Source organism: Tarenaya hassleriana, unplaced genomic scaffold (assembly GCF_000463585.1).
Source record: "Tarenaya hassleriana unplaced genomic scaffold, ASM46358v1 Cleome44, whole genome shotgun sequence".
Lineage (NCBI taxonomy): Eukaryota > Viridiplantae > Streptophyta > Magnoliopsida > Brassicales > Cleomaceae > Tarenaya > Tarenaya hassleriana.
The window spans coordinates 611,707-629,084 of NW_010967136.1; the positions used below are offsets into that span (position 1 = coordinate 611,707).

At 37.6% G+C, this 17,378-nt stretch overlaps 4 protein-coding genes and 1 non-coding gene across 12 annotated transcripts; 2 read left to right on the forward strand and 3 right to left on the reverse strand.

The window, feature by feature from the left end:
- Positions 1 to 1,671, reverse strand: LOC104825317. Its single transcript, XM_010557638.2, has 3 exons — positions 1,085 to 1,671; positions 704 to 815; positions 1 to 365 (listed from the first exon to the last, which is right to left on the reverse strand). The coding sequence occupies exons 1-3, from the start codon at positions 1,641 to 1,643 to the stop codon at positions 347 to 349; spliced, it is 690 nt and encodes a 229-aa protein (XP_010555940.1). The 5' UTR covers positions 1,644 to 1,671; the 3' UTR covers positions 1 to 346.
- A 2,110-nt stretch (positions 1,672 to 3,781) lies between these two features.
- LOC104825319 lies at positions 3,782 to 5,098 on the forward strand. 2 transcript variants are annotated; one of them, XM_010557646.1, is made up of 3 exons: positions 3,782 to 4,276; positions 4,419 to 4,585; positions 4,959 to 5,098. In XM_010557646.1, the coding sequence occupies exons 1-2, from the start codon at positions 3,875 to 3,877 to the stop codon at positions 4,578 to 4,580; spliced, it is 564 nt and encodes a 187-aa protein (XP_010555948.1). In that variant the 5' UTR covers positions 3,782 to 3,874; the 3' UTR covers positions 4,581 to 4,585; positions 4,959 to 5,098. The 2 variants fall into 2 exon arrangements, with proteins under 2 accessions (XP_010555948.1, XP_010555947.1); XM_010557645.1 differs by lacking the exon at positions 4,959 to 5,098 and having other exon boundaries at positions 4,419 to 4,819.
- LOC104825318 (golgin candidate 6-like) lies at positions 4,924 to 11,527 on the reverse strand. 6 transcript variants are annotated; one of them, XM_010557642.1, is made up of 20 exons: positions 11,343 to 11,527; positions 11,167 to 11,212; positions 10,729 to 10,781; positions 10,474 to 10,601; positions 10,325 to 10,377; positions 9,917 to 10,063; positions 9,749 to 9,822; positions 9,590 to 9,659; positions 9,192 to 9,245; positions 9,000 to 9,095; positions 8,696 to 8,746; positions 8,525 to 8,611; positions 8,309 to 8,422; positions 8,149 to 8,220; positions 7,373 to 7,558; positions 7,145 to 7,248; positions 6,938 to 6,986; positions 6,799 to 6,864; positions 5,971 to 6,702; positions 4,924 to 5,647 (listed from the first exon to the last, which is right to left on the reverse strand). In XM_010557642.1, the coding sequence occupies exons 2-20, from the start codon at positions 11,188 to 11,190 to the stop codon at positions 5,099 to 5,101; spliced, it is 2,709 nt and encodes a 902-aa protein (XP_010555944.1). In that variant the 5' UTR covers positions 11,191 to 11,212; positions 11,343 to 11,527; the 3' UTR covers positions 4,924 to 5,098. The 6 variants fall into 6 exon arrangements, with proteins under 6 accessions (XP_010555944.1, XP_010555943.1, XP_010555941.1 ...); XM_010557641.1 differs by having other exon boundaries at positions 11,339 to 11,527; XM_010557639.1 differs by having other exon boundaries at positions 11,303 to 11,527.
- A 2,193-nt stretch (positions 11,528 to 13,720) lies between these two features.
- TRNAD-GUC lies at positions 13,721 to 13,792 on the forward strand. The gene has a single exon. It is a non-coding gene; the product is annotated as a tRNA-Asp (tRNA).
- A 570-nt stretch (positions 13,793 to 14,362) lies between these two features.
- On the reverse strand, positions 14,363 to 16,954 carry LOC104825320 (heterogeneous nuclear ribonucleoprotein A3 homolog 2-like). Of its 2 annotated transcripts, XM_010557647.2 has the most exons (6): positions 16,711 to 16,954; positions 16,231 to 16,271; positions 15,960 to 16,123; positions 15,773 to 15,872; positions 15,520 to 15,689; positions 14,363 to 15,203 (listed from the first exon to the last, which is right to left on the reverse strand). In XM_010557647.2, exons 1-6 carry the CDS (start codon positions 16,833 to 16,835, stop codon positions 14,568 to 14,570), a joined length of 1,236 nt encoding a protein of 411 aa, XP_010555949.1. In that variant the 5' UTR covers positions 16,836 to 16,954; the 3' UTR covers positions 14,363 to 14,567. The 2 variants fall into 2 exon arrangements, with proteins under 2 accessions (XP_010555949.1, XP_010555950.1); XM_010557648.1 differs by lacking the exon at positions 16,231 to 16,271 and having other exon boundaries at positions 16,711 to 16,794.
- Positions 16,955 to 17,378: the final 424 nt, after the last annotated feature.

Sequence of the window (17,378 nt, forward strand, 5' to 3'; positions counted from 1 at the left end):
TGACCATGTAAGGTTTCAGTATGAAATGGACCCCAAGTATCTATATGTATCAACTCAAACGGAGCAACAGACTTATGACTCGAAACAGGAAAAAGCAAATGTTTCTGTTTAGCCAAAGGGCATACAGGACACAACAAAGTAGAATCAGAAGAAGACTCAATATCAATCTGAGAAGAATGACCAAGAGAACTGATTTTAAGATTGGAAGGATGGCCAAGACGGTGATGCCACACATCAAAGGAAGTTGTAGATAAAGCAGTGCAGAGAGGGACTGAAAGTGCAAAAGAAGAAGAGCTCTGCATCTGAAAAATATAGAGGTTGTGGCATTGACTACCCTTGCCAATCATCAAGTCCTGAGTAAGGTCCTGAATGATATAAGAATCAACAGAAAAAATCACAGAACAAGGGATCGTTTTAGTAAGACAGTTGACACTAATCAGATTATAATGAAAAGAGGGAATAAACAGAACACAAGACAAAGTAATTTTGGAAGACAAGATGACAGTGCCAGCTTTAGAAACAGAAATCGAAGAGTGATCAGGTAAAGAAAGAGAAACAGTCGGAATATCATGTAGCTCAGAAAATAAAGTCAGATCACAACAGACATGTGAACTAGCACCAGTATCAAGAATCCAAAATGGTGAGGATATGGTAAGGTTAGGTGTAATAGAGGAAAGTATGGAATGAGAAGGTAAGAAAATACCTGGAGCAGGTGGTTGAATAGCAGCAAAATTTGAACCAAGAGAAGAAGGACTCTGTCCCTTTTGTTGTGTGAGAAATTGCGCAACCAGAGACTGAACCTGTTCCAATAAACTCTGACCAGAGCAACCATCACTATCAGACTTAAGGGAACTCGAGGAATCAATACTGTCCTTTTGTGAATTCATCATATTCACATGATTCTGAAACTTATCAGGAACATAATATTTCTGTTTCGAGGAAGTAGAATTCCTCTGATTCCAAGTAAGCGAAGTCTTATATCCCGGAGGATAACCATGGAGCTTAAAACATCTGTTTACAGTATGACCAAGCATGCCACAATGAGTGCAAGTCGGTCGTGGCCTAGAATGAGTAGAAGAATTACCAGAATTCTGAGGCCTGTCAACAGGGTTAGAAGAACCACCACCAGATCTAGGAAACTGACTAGAAACTTGAAACGCTACAGCCTCAGGAGCAGCCGAAATATTGAGACGTTGTTGCTCCTCCTGGGCCACAAGATTGTACGCCTTTGTCATGGATGGGAGAGGGTCCAGCATTAAAATCTGGCGCCAAGCAGCTATATAAGACTCATTAAGACGCATAAAAAATCTCACAACATTCCTGCGTTCAAATAACTCCAACCATTGCTGATCCAGACGACACTTGCATCCACCACAAGTGCAACCTCCACAATTACAGGTGGGAATAGACTTATAATGTTTGAGTTCGTCCCATAAGGCATTCAACTTGGTATAATAACCATTAAGATTTAAAGAATCTTGGTGCAGATTATCAATTTTCTGCTGAATACTGAAAATCTTAGAAACATTCTGTTGTTTATAGCTGGTTTCCATATGCTCCCAGATTTCATACGCATCCTCCAAATAAGAAATCAAATTCTGAACATCAGGCTCAACAGAATTGTTTAACCAAGTACATACCATCGCATTGCAGCGTAACCATGAACCAACATCAGGATGATTATCCGGTGGTTGCTTCTGAGTACCAAGAATAAATCCCAATTTATTCTTGGCAATTAACGCCTTACGAATGGAACGAGACCAAGTACCATAGTTGGATTCACCAGAAAGCTTGTTCGAGACAAGCGAAACACTAGAAGAATCAGCTGCGTGAAGGAAAAGAGAATCTGAATAAGGATCCCTAGCCAAAATACGCGAAGAAGAATCTGAAGAAATAGGAGCAGCTGAATCGGAAACAACAGGTGGGATTTCAGAATCATCCACCATGTTGAACAAAAAAGAAGAGAAAACCGAAACGGAAGAGAAAAATCAAATCGAAAAAGAAACCCAGAAAATCGGAGCAACGAGCGAAGCCTTTAGCTCTGATACCATTTCAACTCTGAGAAAATCATTTCGAAGAGAGAAAGGAAAGGAGAATTTTGGAAAAGATTTTCTGATTTCTTAATTACAAATGTCATTGTACATCCTAATATATACACATTACTAATCTAAAGAATTTGAAAATACAACAGAAAAGAGAGCGGAAATTTACAAAATTTCAGTAATAGAAATGGAAAACAGGTTCGTTCCGAGTCTGGCACAGCTAACCAAACCAGAGAGGAAACGCTGCACCATTGCTGTGTGAATATACACTAATACACCTAAATCATGCATTTAAAAAGTAATATTATTTTTCATTTAAAAATAATTTTATTATTAATTTTTTTGTCCAAAATTATTTTTTTAATATCTTATCCTCTAACCGGTATCTGAATATTAAATGTTTCCAATAAAATAAAATAAATAAATAACTACAAAAATAACAAAATAAATAAATATATAAGTATGTGTTTATACATATATATGATACAGATGTATACGTATATATACCATATAAACATATACATATAAAAATAAAATAAATATATACATACATATATACATATATATACATATACATATTTAATTTTTTATTAAGATAAAATCTATAAAAATTTCTTTTAACTTGTAAAATTGTGAAAAATAAATTTCTAAACATTTCATCTAAAAAAATTATTCTCGAACTTGCAAAAATATAATTATAAATTCTGAATTTATAAAATATATCATTATAATTCTCAAATTTATTTTTCAATAAACATCGTCAAAGTTTTTTATGACACTAAATAATAAATTTGAGAATTATAATGATATATTTTGCAAGTTTGCAAATACATTTGTCAAACAACAAATTTAAAATTTATTTTCTAGAATTTTATAAGTTTAGGAATTTTTATAGATTTTATCTTATTTATTATGTCAAATTTTCGTTCACAAATTTTATATATTTCGTATTCAGATATTTTTTTATTTAAACCCATGGAAAAAAGTATAGGATTGTTTCTAGTAAAATTCTCAAAAATCAAAAAAAAAAAAAAAGAAAAATTATATTTTTCTATATAAATTTAGTCAAATGTGATCTTTCCATAGTGTATTTTTAATTTGATAAAAAATTATACTTGAATTCAAAATTTTTCAAATGTCTACACGAATTGTTAAAACTAACGGCGATTAAATCCATAATCATCATTTTCGTTAAAATTTTTCGGATTCTTTTAATTAATACATTAGTTAGATAATTACTATAACTACCATACATGTCAGTGTATTAGTTAACAGAATCCGAAAAATTTTAACAAAAATGATGATTATATATGTAATTATCTTTAGTTTTAACAATTTGTATAGACATTCGGAAAATTTTGAATTAAAGTATAGTTTTTTGTTAAATTAAAAATACGAAAAGGTCGACTAAATTTGTGTAAGAAAAAAAATAATTGTGAATAAATATAATGATACGCTCACGTTGAGCGCGTTGCTGTCACCTCCCTAAAAACACTTTGTGTCATTATATAGGGAGTACAGAATAATATATGCCTAAATTTGGAAATCGCAAATTTAGGCGCGTGGGATTCGTTTGACTTAGCTAACCATTGTGAAGAGCTCAAGGGCCGTCTGTTAAGCCTCTATTGTAGGTCACTTCGGGCCTTACGTTTTAACATTACGGCCCACTAACAATTTCAAGCAATTTTTTTATTTTTATTTTATTTTTGTCAAAGCAATTCAAATCGTCCATTGGAAAATTTCCTAAAAGACCGAACCCTCGCTTACTGAAATTTACTGGTGAAATTTTCCCGCTCGGAGCTTTTCTTCTGCCGACGGATCCACCAGCGGTAATGGCTTGCGTGGATTCTTACGACGACGAAGAGTGGGAGCTTTGCAACGACGATGGCTTCGTATACAAGCGAAGGAAGCGCCGCCGTGTCGCCGGAGACGAGAACGCCGCCAGGCCGCCTGATCCAGTGGTGGATGCAGAAGCGGAGGAGAGGAATCGGCGGGAGAGGATGAGGAGAATTCTGTTGAAGCTGAAGAGCAGGTACCAGAGCGAGATCGAGCAGTGGGAGATTTTGTCGAGCAGTTTGAGCGCGATGCAGGTTAAGGCCGATCGATTCCGGACGCAGCAGCGAGAACACCTGGGAAATGCAGAAACAACGGCGTATTTTCAGGAGTCATCTTCGGGTGGAGCTCGAGAAGAAGCATCGGGGCGTCCGTCTGTGCTCGACGAACTCCTATTCATGGTAAAATTAGGGTTTGTGTTACGGTAGATGTTTCAACGTTTGGTTTCGCTGCTTTGTTCCCGAGAGATTGCCCGCAGAAGTGTTGGAGCTCCATGGATAGTACGTAGAATGTAAAAACAAAAACGGGTGTAAAATTTTGCAGGCGGAAGCGCAGGAAGCGATGATAAGGGACGTTTCGAGGATGTGTGAAGCGGCGGAAGAAATGTGTAGAGTGGAAGAAGAAGAGGCGAAGGAGGCCTTGTTTGATTTACAAATATGGGGATCACCCAGGGATCTTATGTCATCTCTTTGCGCTGACGAATGAGAGCGGTAACTTTGTATCCCTCTCCTTCTCTGTCCGATGCATTTGCCTCTGTAATGCACAAAACGTCTTTCTGTGTATTTAATTATCATAATACATATTTCGGGCACTCGTCATCCTGTTGTTCTCGTCGATTCAACTTTGTTCTGAACTGTATAATTATATGCCAAGTGTTGCACTGTCAGTCTACATGTAAATATATATCATACATCCCAGATCATATGACAAGTGTCATTTCGATTCCTTTTGTTTAAACTTTAGTTTTTTAGATTTAATTAATAACATTTGTATAGTAAATAGAGAAAGAGAGTGATATCGCTACCATTTTTTTTTTTAACTCAAAAAGAAAACACAGACAAATGACTGCATTGAATTTTGCAGGGTCATTACCAAACTGTACAACAAAATGTACCAAGCAGAGACCAAACGAGAAGAAAGAAACATGTTATTGAAGTCTTTCGAACTTTCTTTTCATTACCTGAGAGGGTGACAGCAGAATATCGCTGCCAAATTAACTTAAATCACTCTTCTTCCTCTTCTTCTGAAACAACCTCTGTCTCGTCCCCAATATCCTCGAGAAGCTTTCCGACATCCTCTCCGAGTTCTATGAGCCTTGCGGTGAGCTTCTCGACCTTACTCTGCTCCTGCCCGAGACACACCAACAAATCGTTAAGCTCGGCCTCGCTCTCTTCTCTCACTTCTTCCTTTATGGCTTCGATATCTGGGAACGCCCTCATCGTCGGCTCCTCCCCGCCTTTCAGAGCCTTCACCTCGTTCTCGAGATGGTAATTCGCCTGTTCAAGGCTGTTGTATGCGTCCGATAGGCTCTTTAGATCTGACTCGAGTTTTGAGGCCATGTTTTTGTAGGAGGATGCCTCGGATTCAATCTTGGCTTTCTCTAACTTGAGCGTCTCTAGACGCTGAGATGTTTCTTGGAGATCTCTCCTCAGAGTATCCATCTGGAACCTATCCATCACCGTACTTTCCCTCTGCTCCGATCCTTGGGAATGTTCACTCCCTCCAGCCTTTGCCAGGTCCTCTGCCAAAGAAGAGTTCCTAGCGAGAAGGCTCTGGACAATGCAACGAGAGTTGTATTGAGAGAGAGAGAGATGCCAGCAATTGTTGCCATTCTTGAGATTTGTAATATTAGACCAAAATTTCCCGGGATTTTGAGATTTGAACACTGAACCAAATGTCTGAATGCCCCCTTGATCTACTGTCTAACTAAAATTCTACTTTTTTAAGGTTCTAACTAATATTGTCTGCAATCAGAGAATTGATGAAACCCTAAGGCTAAACAAATATATAGGAGATTGATATAAAATTATTCTAATCTAAAGCTGGACTCTTGATTCTACTCATAAAAAAAATAGCTAGAGAGAGAGATGTGTACCTGTATCTCAGAGCATTGTTTCTCTATGAAGGCTTTCAAGCGACAGATGTAGTCTTTCTCATTTTCTCCAGTCTTTTGCTCCAATTCGGCTGGTACTACAGCCACCTCGCTTTTCGGTCGACTATACAAATCTACAATTCTCTCCCTGATGTTACCTTCGAGACTCTTCACCAAGCCTAAAAAACTAGCATCAAAGAGCGACGAAAGTATCGGGTGATCCTCGTTTCTCTTATCTGCTTCATCCACATCCCCAATCTCATCCGTACTATGAGCCTGTAACGGCTTCTCGGATGAGAAGAGGAAACTTTGCTGCATCTCTTCAAACTTCGAAAAATATGATGTGAGACCCATCTTCTGGCTTATGGCATCAACAATAGCAAAAGCGTCTTTACCATTTTCATTTAATTTATTGTAAACCACACATTCTCCCAACAGAATAGCTGCCAAACCCCTTGTGCACACTGTTGCCGCTTGGTCTGATACCAATTCGAGTAGATAGGTTAGGTGCGGACGTGAATCTAGAAAGCACTGTACTGCTGCCGGGCAATCCGCATTCCAAGTGACCAGCAGCTTCAGAATGATTTGTTGAATATACGATTTTCCCATTGCACTTAATTTCACATCTTTGTTTTTCATGGAAGAGGAGATAGCCAGGAACTTCACAATCCTGTGCATTAGATGCTCGGGAGTTCCCAAGGAAGGCATAGATGATTCAAGTACAATTTGTAGAGCCTGTGGAGTGTGAAACAGTAAGTAGTGATGGGTAGAGAGAAATATGGTAATCGAACTTGAGGCATTAATCGATTGAGACCTCCTTAATGTTCATACCTTTCCCTTGCATGGGGTGTTGTCCTTCAGCACATGAGAAAGAACGCTTGCAGCTCTGCAACATGTCTGTGTTTGAAATAAATAGGTTTAAGTTCCGCAAGATATATGAACAAAATTCCAACAGGGCGCTTGGTTTTACCTCGAGATCACCATCAGTTTCACCAGAACAAAGACCATGTAATAGCATACTGTCCCAAAAAAATAGAACTCCAGTCAGATTATAACTACCTCTCAAGTGAAGGGTACACCAAGGACAAAGGCAGCGACACTGAAGTAGTGTGACCTTTAGTCATAGATAGGTCAGCCAACAACATATGTTAAAGGAAGAAGAAGAACAATACAAGACCTTCCAAATGAAATGTTAACATCATCTTCAAGAGGATCCTGGGCAGCAGAATGTGGTAATGGTATTAAAGTTGATGCTAGCATTGCTTGGCCATCTGGATTTTTCTGGAAAATTTTACTCGATGAGTTCAAAAGACAGATGCACAATCATGTGAGAATCCGTTATCACACATTAGGCATGGTAAAAGGCAATGTATAAGGTAATATTATTTTACACAAGAGGTCCAACCTCGCAGAAAGCCTTGAAAACATAATCAGCTGCTACAAACTCTTGCAAACTGGAAGTCCTTAAAGTGATCCGGAGTATAGAATTGAGAGCAGGTTCTACTTGCGGATCTTCGGCAAGAACTTTGCTAGCAAGGACCTCACGGTTCTTGGGATGCCCATAAATCAGATCTCCAGTACATCTAAATGCCTAGGGCACACAGTAGAAGAATCCAATAAAATGTTAACTTTTGAGTTACAAGGAGAGGGAGTAACACCGAACTTGGACTTCACTAACTGCTCTAGCAGTTGAGTCAATGATACATCAAGAATTTCTACTTCATAATGCCATTGGTCACAAGACTACCTAAGCAGATGCTTTCCATGGCCAAGCAATTGGCAAACTGCAACCAAAGAGTTTGTACTATTTACCTAATAACAAGGTTCAAAGGAGGGTTTTCAGAATTGGAAATGAGAACATTCCTACCCGTTGATTTTAATTAGTAGTTAAACAATCGGCCTAGGTGTTCTGTTCTATGCACCGTGTGCAGCCAAGATTTACCCTAATTGGAAGGAAAATTCCATTGAGCACCTAATACAATGCTACTAGGAGACCAACTTAGCTTAAGCGCCCAACTGAAGTGCTTGATTTTTTGTGTTCACTTTTCTCAGCCGAAAATTATGATATTTTAGGCCTTTTTTTTTATAAGTGCACAAAAACTTAAAAGGAATCTTGACATGATTATGGATATGAGAAATAATAATAACGGAAAGAAATTTGAGAAAACGAAATTCCCTTACCATGCAGCGAACAGCAACAGGAGCCCATTGGCTTTCAACCCCCAACATCAGCAGGTGGTCCAACAGTTTCTTCTGCAACAAATCAATAATGGCAGGATGAGAAATCATATGCCGTCCAGTATGGAACAAATAATCTCAACATTCTATAATCATAACATACCTGAACTAAGACTGTTCTGTTTGTAAGCTTGTCTGCATCGTTTCCAGGGTCAGCATCTGAACTTCCCATAATCAGCAAACTGATAGTCTCCAATGCACTGAGCAGATTAACAGTCTACTGGGATTTTATTGATTCAGAAGATATAAAGGTCATCAAGGTTGCAAGGGATGATACACGAAAACCAATCACACCACGCAAAAAGCATATGCATCTGACCTTTTGCTGGGTGAACTTATATGTAACTCCACGCAGTTTCAGAATTGAAACAATTTGGTCAAAACCCATGGTCTCCCTTAGCAGTATCTGGAACAAGCTTAAAGTATCAGTGCATGGCTAGATATAACAAATGAAAAAAACAGCACATAAACAGAAACAGAGCTCAGAAACCTGGTGTGATGAATTGTTGCGAAGAAGATTATTCAGCAACACCAGACAATCCTGAGAAGAGTACACATTAGTGTTTTTGCACATAAGGGAACATCAGACCAAAGTATGAGCAGGCCCATGCTCTTAAAGACATGTCACAAGAAGCACTCGCAAGACATTGCAGGAAGACTAAGACATATAGAGATGGTAAGTGTATGTGTATTATTTCTTTATCAAGCAAATGGCTTCCTAGTTTGCATTGCCCTGTGCCAGTGCTACTGGAAAATGTTATGATAATAAGTTAAGAAATGAGATATGTGGTCACCTGCACGACAACACCACCATCTGAACCACCCTCCTCCCTGACAATACTGAATATCTTTTCAAATGCGCCTTCAAAGACAACAATTTTTTGGATCTCCTACAAATAATGAATCAGCGGGATAATCAAGTCCATGATGTGTCAAGCTTTAACCAACCACAAAGGATTAACAGACAAGCAATCAGGGGGTCTCACCTTTGCTTCACGAGTCAAGTGTGTAAGAAGTAACAAAGCCTCATTCCGGATCACCTGGAACGCAGACACCACTGGTTTTGTAAAACGTGACCAAAACATGCAAAAAATGATCCTCAACCTTTCTTATAGTTTATGATACAACCGTACAAGGATGATTGAGGCTAAATAGACCATATTCTTAAGCAAATCTAGCAGCAACAATAACAGCAACAACAACAACAACAGCGCCTCAATCCCAAGTTTATTTGGGGTCGGCTACATTAAATTTTTTCCATTCATTTCTATTTTGGATTAAGTCCTCCGAAATTTGCAAATACTGTAAATTATGACTAATCACTCGTTCCCAAGTAAGTAGATCTAGTAATAAGAAACAAATCAAAGAGAACTAAAAGGTCTACCTCCCTATCCATAAGCATATCCATGAGTCGAGTTATACCACGAGGAATGGTCAAAATAGCTTCCTGTAACCTGAAGAGACAGTCAGCAAATGTCTCTGCAGCACAACTAGAAGATGACAAATATATAATACAGAGAATGTATTTGTAAAACTTTTATACCTGTTTGGAGAGTTCATAAGAAGTGCTGTCAAAACCTGAAGTGTGTAATATCGAACATAGAAATCTTCTTCTTCCTGCCAATCACCCAGACAATTTTTTTTTACATGCACACCCAGTGACAAAAGTAACAGAACATTAACTTATAACAAAATTATATTTAACTCTAACCAGCAAGCTCAAGAGAAGTGTGATGCTTTCAGCTTCTCGAGAGAGCAAATCAGAGTTCATAAGAGCTGGACGAACTTCAGCCTTCTGCCCCTTTGCATGATCAATTGGTGTCAGAGCACTAACTAGAGTTTCTAGAGCACCTCGAACCTGGAAGAACAGAGAGAACAAATTAAAGAATAACACAACAAAAATTGTACAGTATAACTTGATGTGAGCAAGAAATACGAGCTCCTACTTTTCAGAATAAATAAATCTATTTTTGTTCCACTCATTGCTTATAAGACCCACTTGTTACAGCATTTCTCAAAATAGAGCAACCATACAGGGCATTTTAACCATGGAAGAAAAAATACAGTAACATGAAGCTTTAAAGTGAACAAAACACATACAAAAAGGAAGATACAACACCATTTCAACATCATCTCGTTCATCCTTTAGAATTCCCAGTATTACAGGAAAACCTGCAAAGAGATAATGCAGAGGATCACGTCATAATGTGTCGCCAACAGTTAATCAAAACTTAGCCTGCAAGTGCCCAACAAGAGAAAGGTTACTACCAGAAGCTCCAAAAGCTAATTGAGCAGCATGGCTTTCTCCTACAACAGACAGAAGCTCTGTTATAGCAGTCCTCCTATCCTCCGGTAAGGTACCATTACTCACACGATCCAGCAAGCGTTGAACGTAACTATGCAAATATACCAAACAAAAATGTTATCCTCGTTTATGTATTCAATGATTAACAGATCCTCAGTAAACAAAGACAACTCCCAGAAGTCCAGACTCATAATAAATAAAAGAAAAGGAAAACATACCCGTCGTCATTTGAAGATGAATTATCATTGCTGAAGAATTGCCCAACAACCCCCTGTACAAGTTCTCAAAGCAAGTTAAAATCAGGAATATACAATATAATAAATTGGCAACCCAGCTGTTAATGTAGCATAATATGTATACCAATTATTGCATTGAAGAAATTCTCGGAATTCTTTATATCAAACACACTGGCGATCACTATTTTCACATCCTAGATAAACAGCTCGAATAGATGTCAAATGTCGATACTAAAATCAGATGCACAATAGACTAGAGTCTCGTCATCCCCAAATTTCCCTAGATTCTAGAAATTCAAAGACCCCAAACCAAACAAACTGGGTGAAAATGGGCAGGACGGAAACACGCATTGAAAGCTCAGCCAACAAACTATGAGCTGCGTCAAGTTGGACAGAGACAACATAAATGAAACAAATTACCTTGTAACGGGACGCCAAATCCATCTCTGTTTAACCAGTAACAATCCTGGAACCAAAGAAATTGAAACATTTCAAACTACCACTCAAGGAAAGACAATTCAAATCGAAATCGAGACGGAGAAGCGGATTACGAAACCCTAGAAATGCATCTTTCAGAGAGGAGAAACAAGACCAACAATGCCGAGAGTCGAACAGCTCGTGCAACGCGGACACGGAGAGGATCAGATGAAGAAGACGAACTCTCCAACTAGTAATCGCTATCGATCGCGCTGATTTCTCTCTCTCTCCCCGACCGATGAGAACTTGCGAAGTCAGAAAAGCATAAAACCGTCCGATCGTCGCGATTTCGCCTTTTTCTACTGAAACGGCGGAGTTTAGGAGATGACCTCGATTGCTTACAGTGCTCTTGCCCGTACTGAATTATAGCTTCTTTTGACTTTTTGAGTGAGCTGAGCTGGAGTTTAGGGTGGTGTTTCCATGAGCTTATCATAAACCGTGTCGAACCAAAAAAGGTATTTTTTTTCGATTTGAATTATTAAAAAAAATTGGTATTAATTTTAAAAAAAATTGAATTTTTCGAAATCAAATTGAATTTTTTAAAAATCCGAAAATCTAAATTTTTTTTAATAAAAACTAGAACCGAATCATAATAAAACCGAACGGAATATAATATAATATAATAATTAATTGGTATCTATTTTTATAAAACAAAAAGAACCAAACCGAATTATTTTCGACCCGAAATCGAATATCGATTGACATCCATTTTTATAAAACTAGATCGAATCGAACCGAATTTTTTAAAAACCCGAAAACCTAAATATTTTTTAAAAAATATATAATGTTTTTAATAAGAACTAGAAACAAATCGAAATTAAAACTGAACCAAATATAATATAATATAATAATCCATTAACATCTATTCTTATAAAATTAAAAAAAAAACTGAACTGAATGATTTCCGAAGTTCATTTGGATTATAAAGGCCCTGAATTTTGGGCTGAATAGTCCAATGGGCTCTATGCACTACCATGGACCATAGGTCCAAATCTTATCACCACGTATGGTTATGATAATTACAAAATCATACTTTTATTGCAAAATATGCAATTCGTGGGACCCATTATTATGTTTTACTTCCTCGAGAAGTTTTTTTTGGTGACAAGGAGGATGGTTCTCCGTGCCTTCTATCCGACCTGGAATCAGTATTTGTATATGGACCATTTTGATCAAGAAATTACATTCTTCCCCACCAGTGAAATCGAACTCAGAACCTTGAAAATGATTTTGTCACCTCAAACTATCTTTATTTACCTATAAATACATGTACACAGAGCCGTCTTAGAGGGGTGCGAGTGGTGCTTTAACATAGGGTCCCACAATATATATGGGTCTCATATTTTAAAAAATATATATTTTTAATATAAATTTATTAGTTTGAAATTAATATTTATTAATATTATATTTAATAAATAAATAAAATCATATTTTACCGAGTCTTGCTCCTTAAAATTAGGTGAATAATATCTTTATAATATTTATTATTAATAATTATAATTTTTTAGTCTTTTAATGTTATGGTATTAAATCAATATAATTTTTTTTTGTCTATAAATCAAAAGTGAATATATGTAATCTTACACTATTATTCATATCTAAAGTTTCAATCCAAAATTTGTTATACAAAATCAATCTCATATCTTCTCATTTTTTACATATTTTATTTTACGAACATCACAAATATTAAGGTATTATACATATTTTTAGTTTTTCTAATGATAATATTATCATTGTATTGCAGATTTATTATTCTTTAATAACAAGATATTTTTGCTTCAAATAAAGTTAGAATAATGATGTTATTTAAATAAAAAATGATATAATTATGTTATTTTTGATAACCTTTTATTTTTTATATTAATATTTTAATATAATTCATAATAAAATTATATTTAATATTTAACTTTTAAATTTAATATTTTTATAATAAAAATAAAAATTTTGTACAGAGCCCCACAAATGTTTGAGACAGCTCGCATGTACATAACTCCTTATTCATAAGAAGAATAACATACGCATACGCAAAAACTCATTCTCTCTACTCTTTCTCTCTCCTTTAATTTTTTTTGGTAACCGGAGAATTCACGTGGACCTTTGACTCAATCTACATCTCCCCAGATACGGAAACAGCCGTCGTCAAATTACGATCTTTGGCCGTAATTAGCCTCCCTCTCCATATGCGAGGTTCGAACCCTAGATGTCTTGTTCGTTTCTTTTATTTTCAACAACTTTCGCAATCTACAAGCATACAAACAATTCAATAATTTTATGATGGATGCAAATATTAGATAATTTTTAATATCTTTCGGGGAAAAATAGTTAACAAATCATATCGTTTATGGAATCAAAATTATAGAATATTTTGATAGAAAAAAATTGTTGATTTATTATTTGTCATTTTTGAAAATAAGTATTTGAGATGTTACATGTGAGAGGTGGAATCTTTAGTTTTGGGTTCGTCGAAATTTATTATTTAATAACTGTTTCCATTAAAGTCGTTGTAGTATAGTGGTGAGTATTCCCGCCTGTCACGCGGGTGACCCGGGTTCGATCCCCGGCAACGGCGAGTTATATTTTTCTAATTCCTATTTTCGGAATATTCAGGGGATTAATATAATGTCCCCCATTATTATATAAAATGTCTAAGGTTTTCGCCAATTACTGACTCGCATCAAAATTTCATAGTAGTAACAGACGACAGGAAAGAAAGCAACTTTTTTTTCCTGAGTAAACAAAAAATAAAAAATAAATTCATATTTTTTTATATTGGCGTCAAAAAGTTTTTCAATACTTTCTTATTTTTTTTCCTTTTATATTTGATTCATTATGGTTTTTTCTGTTCTCATCTTTAACGTGTTTTCTCTCGTGAAAGTAAAATACGTATAAAATACGCAATACATAAATGTGATACCAACAAAGGACAAAAGAAAAAAAAATTCAAATTAGTGATACCATATTTTGTTTAATCGACCATTTCATTGCACACCACTGTCATGTATATAAATAGAACATATATAATTCTTTCGGCTAGTGTTTTATGTAACTGGGGCTTAGGACCGAACAGTCAGAGACCAATCCTAGGTCCAACACGGACAAGTTCCCATGATGTTGGAACTCTGTAACAGAAGACACAAACTAATATGCATGCAGTATCAAACAGTTTATTCTTACCAAAGATAAGATCAAAAGAATCTGCAGAATCTGAGCCGACGAATTCTCTTTTTTTTTTGGTCAAAGTCTTCTAATCTAAATCAGAAAACGAACCTAAAAAGCCACACTCAAATTACAATGTTACAATCAACCTTCGATCTCCACTTCAACTCGCTTTCGTTCACAAGTTTCTACCTTCCGTACGGATGATACCGGCCACTTCCACCGCCGCCATAGCCACTTCTACTTCCTCCATAGAACGAGCCTCCTCCACCATATCCTCCACCGCCCATTTCATAGCCACCTCCTCCTCTATAGCCGCCTCCTGCTCCACCGGCACTACCCATACCACCGTACCCACCACCGGCTCCGGCTCCACCGCCATAGCCACCACCAGGTCCACCACCGTACCCACCTCCTGGTCCACCATAAGGGCTGCCGTACATGTCACCAGGTCCACCACCATACCCACCACCGCCCATTCCATAACCACTCCGGTTATAACCGCCACCTCCTCCTCCTCCTCCGTATCGACCCGAGTATCCGAGGGCTGGTTCTCCTCCTCCACCTCCTCTGTGAGGCCCAAAGCCACCGCCATATCCTCCGTAGCCTCCAAAATCGCCACCTGGGTAACCTCCAAACCCGCTTGATCTGCCGCCTCCATAGCCACCACCTGACTTGTAAGGACCACCATATCCGCCACTGTGTCCACCACCATAGCCGTCACCATATCCACCACCAAAGCTAGACCTTGATGAGTCACTGAACCTCTTTGCTGGTGGTGGAACCGAGTTCGGTTTCTTTGGCTCTGCCTTTTTTATCTCTACCTGTAGAGCAATAATTTCACCAAATAAATCCAAAAACCAAAGAAAGGTGAGAGACTCTCTAGAGTCATATCACATATATCTCAGTGAAATTTTGGAAGTTCTTGAGGTAGCATACAGAATGCTAAGAGGGGAAAATCTGAAATTAGCAAATAACTAATGATGTTAAACTCACCGCCATTAGGGCATAAGCATCAAACCAATTACAGAAATTGCAGTTTAAGGATGATTATTTTCAAAGAAAGAAATAGGTGCAAGAGTTGCATTAGTTACACAGTATCGAAATCTGACAACATCGTAAGAATGTCCAAGTTATTACCTGAGCCCCGGCAAACTCAATCCTGTTTCCTTTCACCAAGAGATCATCAACCACATCTTCATTGTCATACGTAACAAATCCAAAGCCACGGGATCTCCCAGATGAGTGGTCACGCATAATCTGGTGTTCTTTCACCTCTCCAAATTGCATAAAGAATTCCTTGAACTCATCTAATAGAATCCGGAAGATAGAGAATATTAGGGAAAATCAGATAATATATTGGTATGGAGATGAAAAAGAAAAGCATTCCTACCATCATTTACAGACGAAGGAATTCCACCGACAAAAATTTTCTTGGTCTTGAAATCATTGGAACCCATAGATCCTCTAGGTATGGTCCGTTTAATCTCAACCTGGTGAACCAAAACGAACAGTGAACTCAATGGTGTACTCTAATGCATTCAAACAGTAAAAGCTATGCTTAAGTTAAAAAAATCGACCTGTTTCCCATTTATAACGTGAGTGTCCTGGATGACTTTATCGACCACAGATTGGTCAGCATATGTCACGAACCCGAATCCACGGGGCTGCCCGGTTTTCCGGTCCTTCATAATCACAGAATCCGTGATTTCTCCATATTTCCCAAAATGCTTGACAAATTCGGCTGCAAGAACAATCGAAACCTAATTAAAAGTATTGAACTTTACACATCACAAGGGTTACACTTAGTAGTCTAACGATGTAGCAAGCAGACACAAGACAAGAGCTAACCTGAAGTAGTCTCCCTGGCTAAACCTCCAACAAAAATTTTTCTACAAATTCCACAAACATTGTATAAGTACTTACTAACCACTAAACAGCAAAACTTGAGAAGATAACCAAATTCATCCTTTTCCACTTAAGATTTCTCGAGAAACAAACACAAGGCAAACCCCATTTGGACAATTTCGCATAACAGTCAGAGAAACGAATCAAGACTTGAATCTTGACCTTAACTTTTTCCATCTCGACGTTTCTAGGGTATCAAACAGAAGATCCGAACTTTCAGAGCACGAACTAGAGATCAAATTCTCCAACTTATCTCGCGAGAGCTAAAAGGAAATACTGAAAAACGAATCTGGCGTCCTTATTCTACTTCATCTCAAATTTTCTCGAGGAACAAACAGCAAACCAAATCAAACAGAGCCAATCCTAACTTTCTCGACCTAAAAATTTCTCGGGAAAAGCATAAGAATAGCAAAAGAAAATTACCCGGGGCTATCGACGCCGCCACCGGCGTGAGGATGAGATTTATCGCCCTCATCGTCAACCTGGTCAGAGGGTTTAACGTACTTAGTCTCATCGTCACGAACCGTCTCCGTTCCATACGATTCCATGACGGCCAAATCCAAACCTCCCTGCGACGAAGCTTCGATTGAAAATGGAGGAGGAGAGGCCTTAATGCCGGATCGTAACTAAGCCCTAAAAACCCTCGAGACCCGACGGATAACGCCTCACCCTACTCTTGGTTGCAGTGGATTGTTGCTCGCGTCTTTTGATAAATGATGGACGGTAGATCTCGCGTTTTAGCTTCTGAATGAATAAATCTCAACCGTTCAAGTCATTCTTGTATTATTCTGGATAATAGCAATTAAGCCCCTTTAATTACAAAACATTCATATATACCCCTCTGTTTTAATTCGTTTATAATAGCCACATAAGTTTACAATATGTAAGATACTGTAGAATCATAGAGAATTCATTTACATGATTAGAAAGACAGCTATATTTTGTTTTCGGAAATTTCTGAAGCTACGTGACTTGGGAAGAATTTTTCTACGAATTAAAATAGGTGACGGGAGACATCGGCGTTCTGGTTTGATAACTGGACCGAGAAGGGAGCACTCATCGGCCTTGTTGGAGAGGCGGGGCCTCGCTTA

What these genes read in the sequence shown, in the direction of transcription:
- LOC104825317 (XM_010557638.2), bottom strand. Translation starts at nt 1,643, where the DNA reads ATGGTATGTACTTGGTTAAACAATTCTGTTGAGCCTGATGTTCAGAAT. An exon ending in TGACAGGCCTCAGAATTCTG is followed by an intron (nt 816 to 1,084) that starts GTAATTCTTCTA and finishes TGCTCTGGTCAG; the next exon opens with AGTTTATTGGAACAGGTTCA.
- LOC104825319 (XM_010557646.1), top strand. Translation starts at nt 3,875, where the DNA reads ATGGCTTGCGTGGATTCTTACGACGACGAAGAGTGGGAGCTTTGCAAC. An exon ending in TCGACGAACTCCTATTCATG is followed by an intron (nt 4,277 to 4,418) that starts GTAAAATTAGGG and finishes AAAATTTTGCAG; the next exon opens with GCGGAAGCGCAGGAAGCGAT.
- LOC104825318 (XM_010557642.1), bottom strand. Translation starts at nt 11,190, where the DNA reads ATGGATTTGGCGTCCCGTTACAAG. An exon ending in ATTTGGCGTCCCGTTACAAG is followed by an intron (nt 10,782 to 11,166) that starts GTAATTTGTTTC and finishes GAACTTGTACAG; the next exon opens with GGGGTTGTTGGGCAATTCTT. An exon ending in CACTTCTCTTGAGCTTGCTG is followed by an intron (nt 9,823 to 9,916) that starts GTTAGAGTTAAA and finishes GGTGATTGGCAG; the next exon opens with GAAGAAGAAGATTTCTATGT.
- LOC104825320 (XM_010557647.2), bottom strand. Translation starts at nt 16,835, where the DNA reads ATGGAATCGTATGGAACGGAGACGGTTCGTGACGATGAGACTAAGTAC. An exon ending in ACGTTATAAATGGGAAACAG is followed by an intron (nt 15,873 to 15,959) that starts GTCGATTTTTTT and finishes TTGGTTCACCAG; the next exon opens with GTTGAGATTAAACGGACCAT. An exon ending in TTGAGTTTGCCGGGGCTCAG is followed by an intron (nt 15,204 to 15,519) that starts GTAATAACTTGG and finishes ATTGCTCTACAG; the next exon opens with GTAGAGATAAAAAAGGCAGA.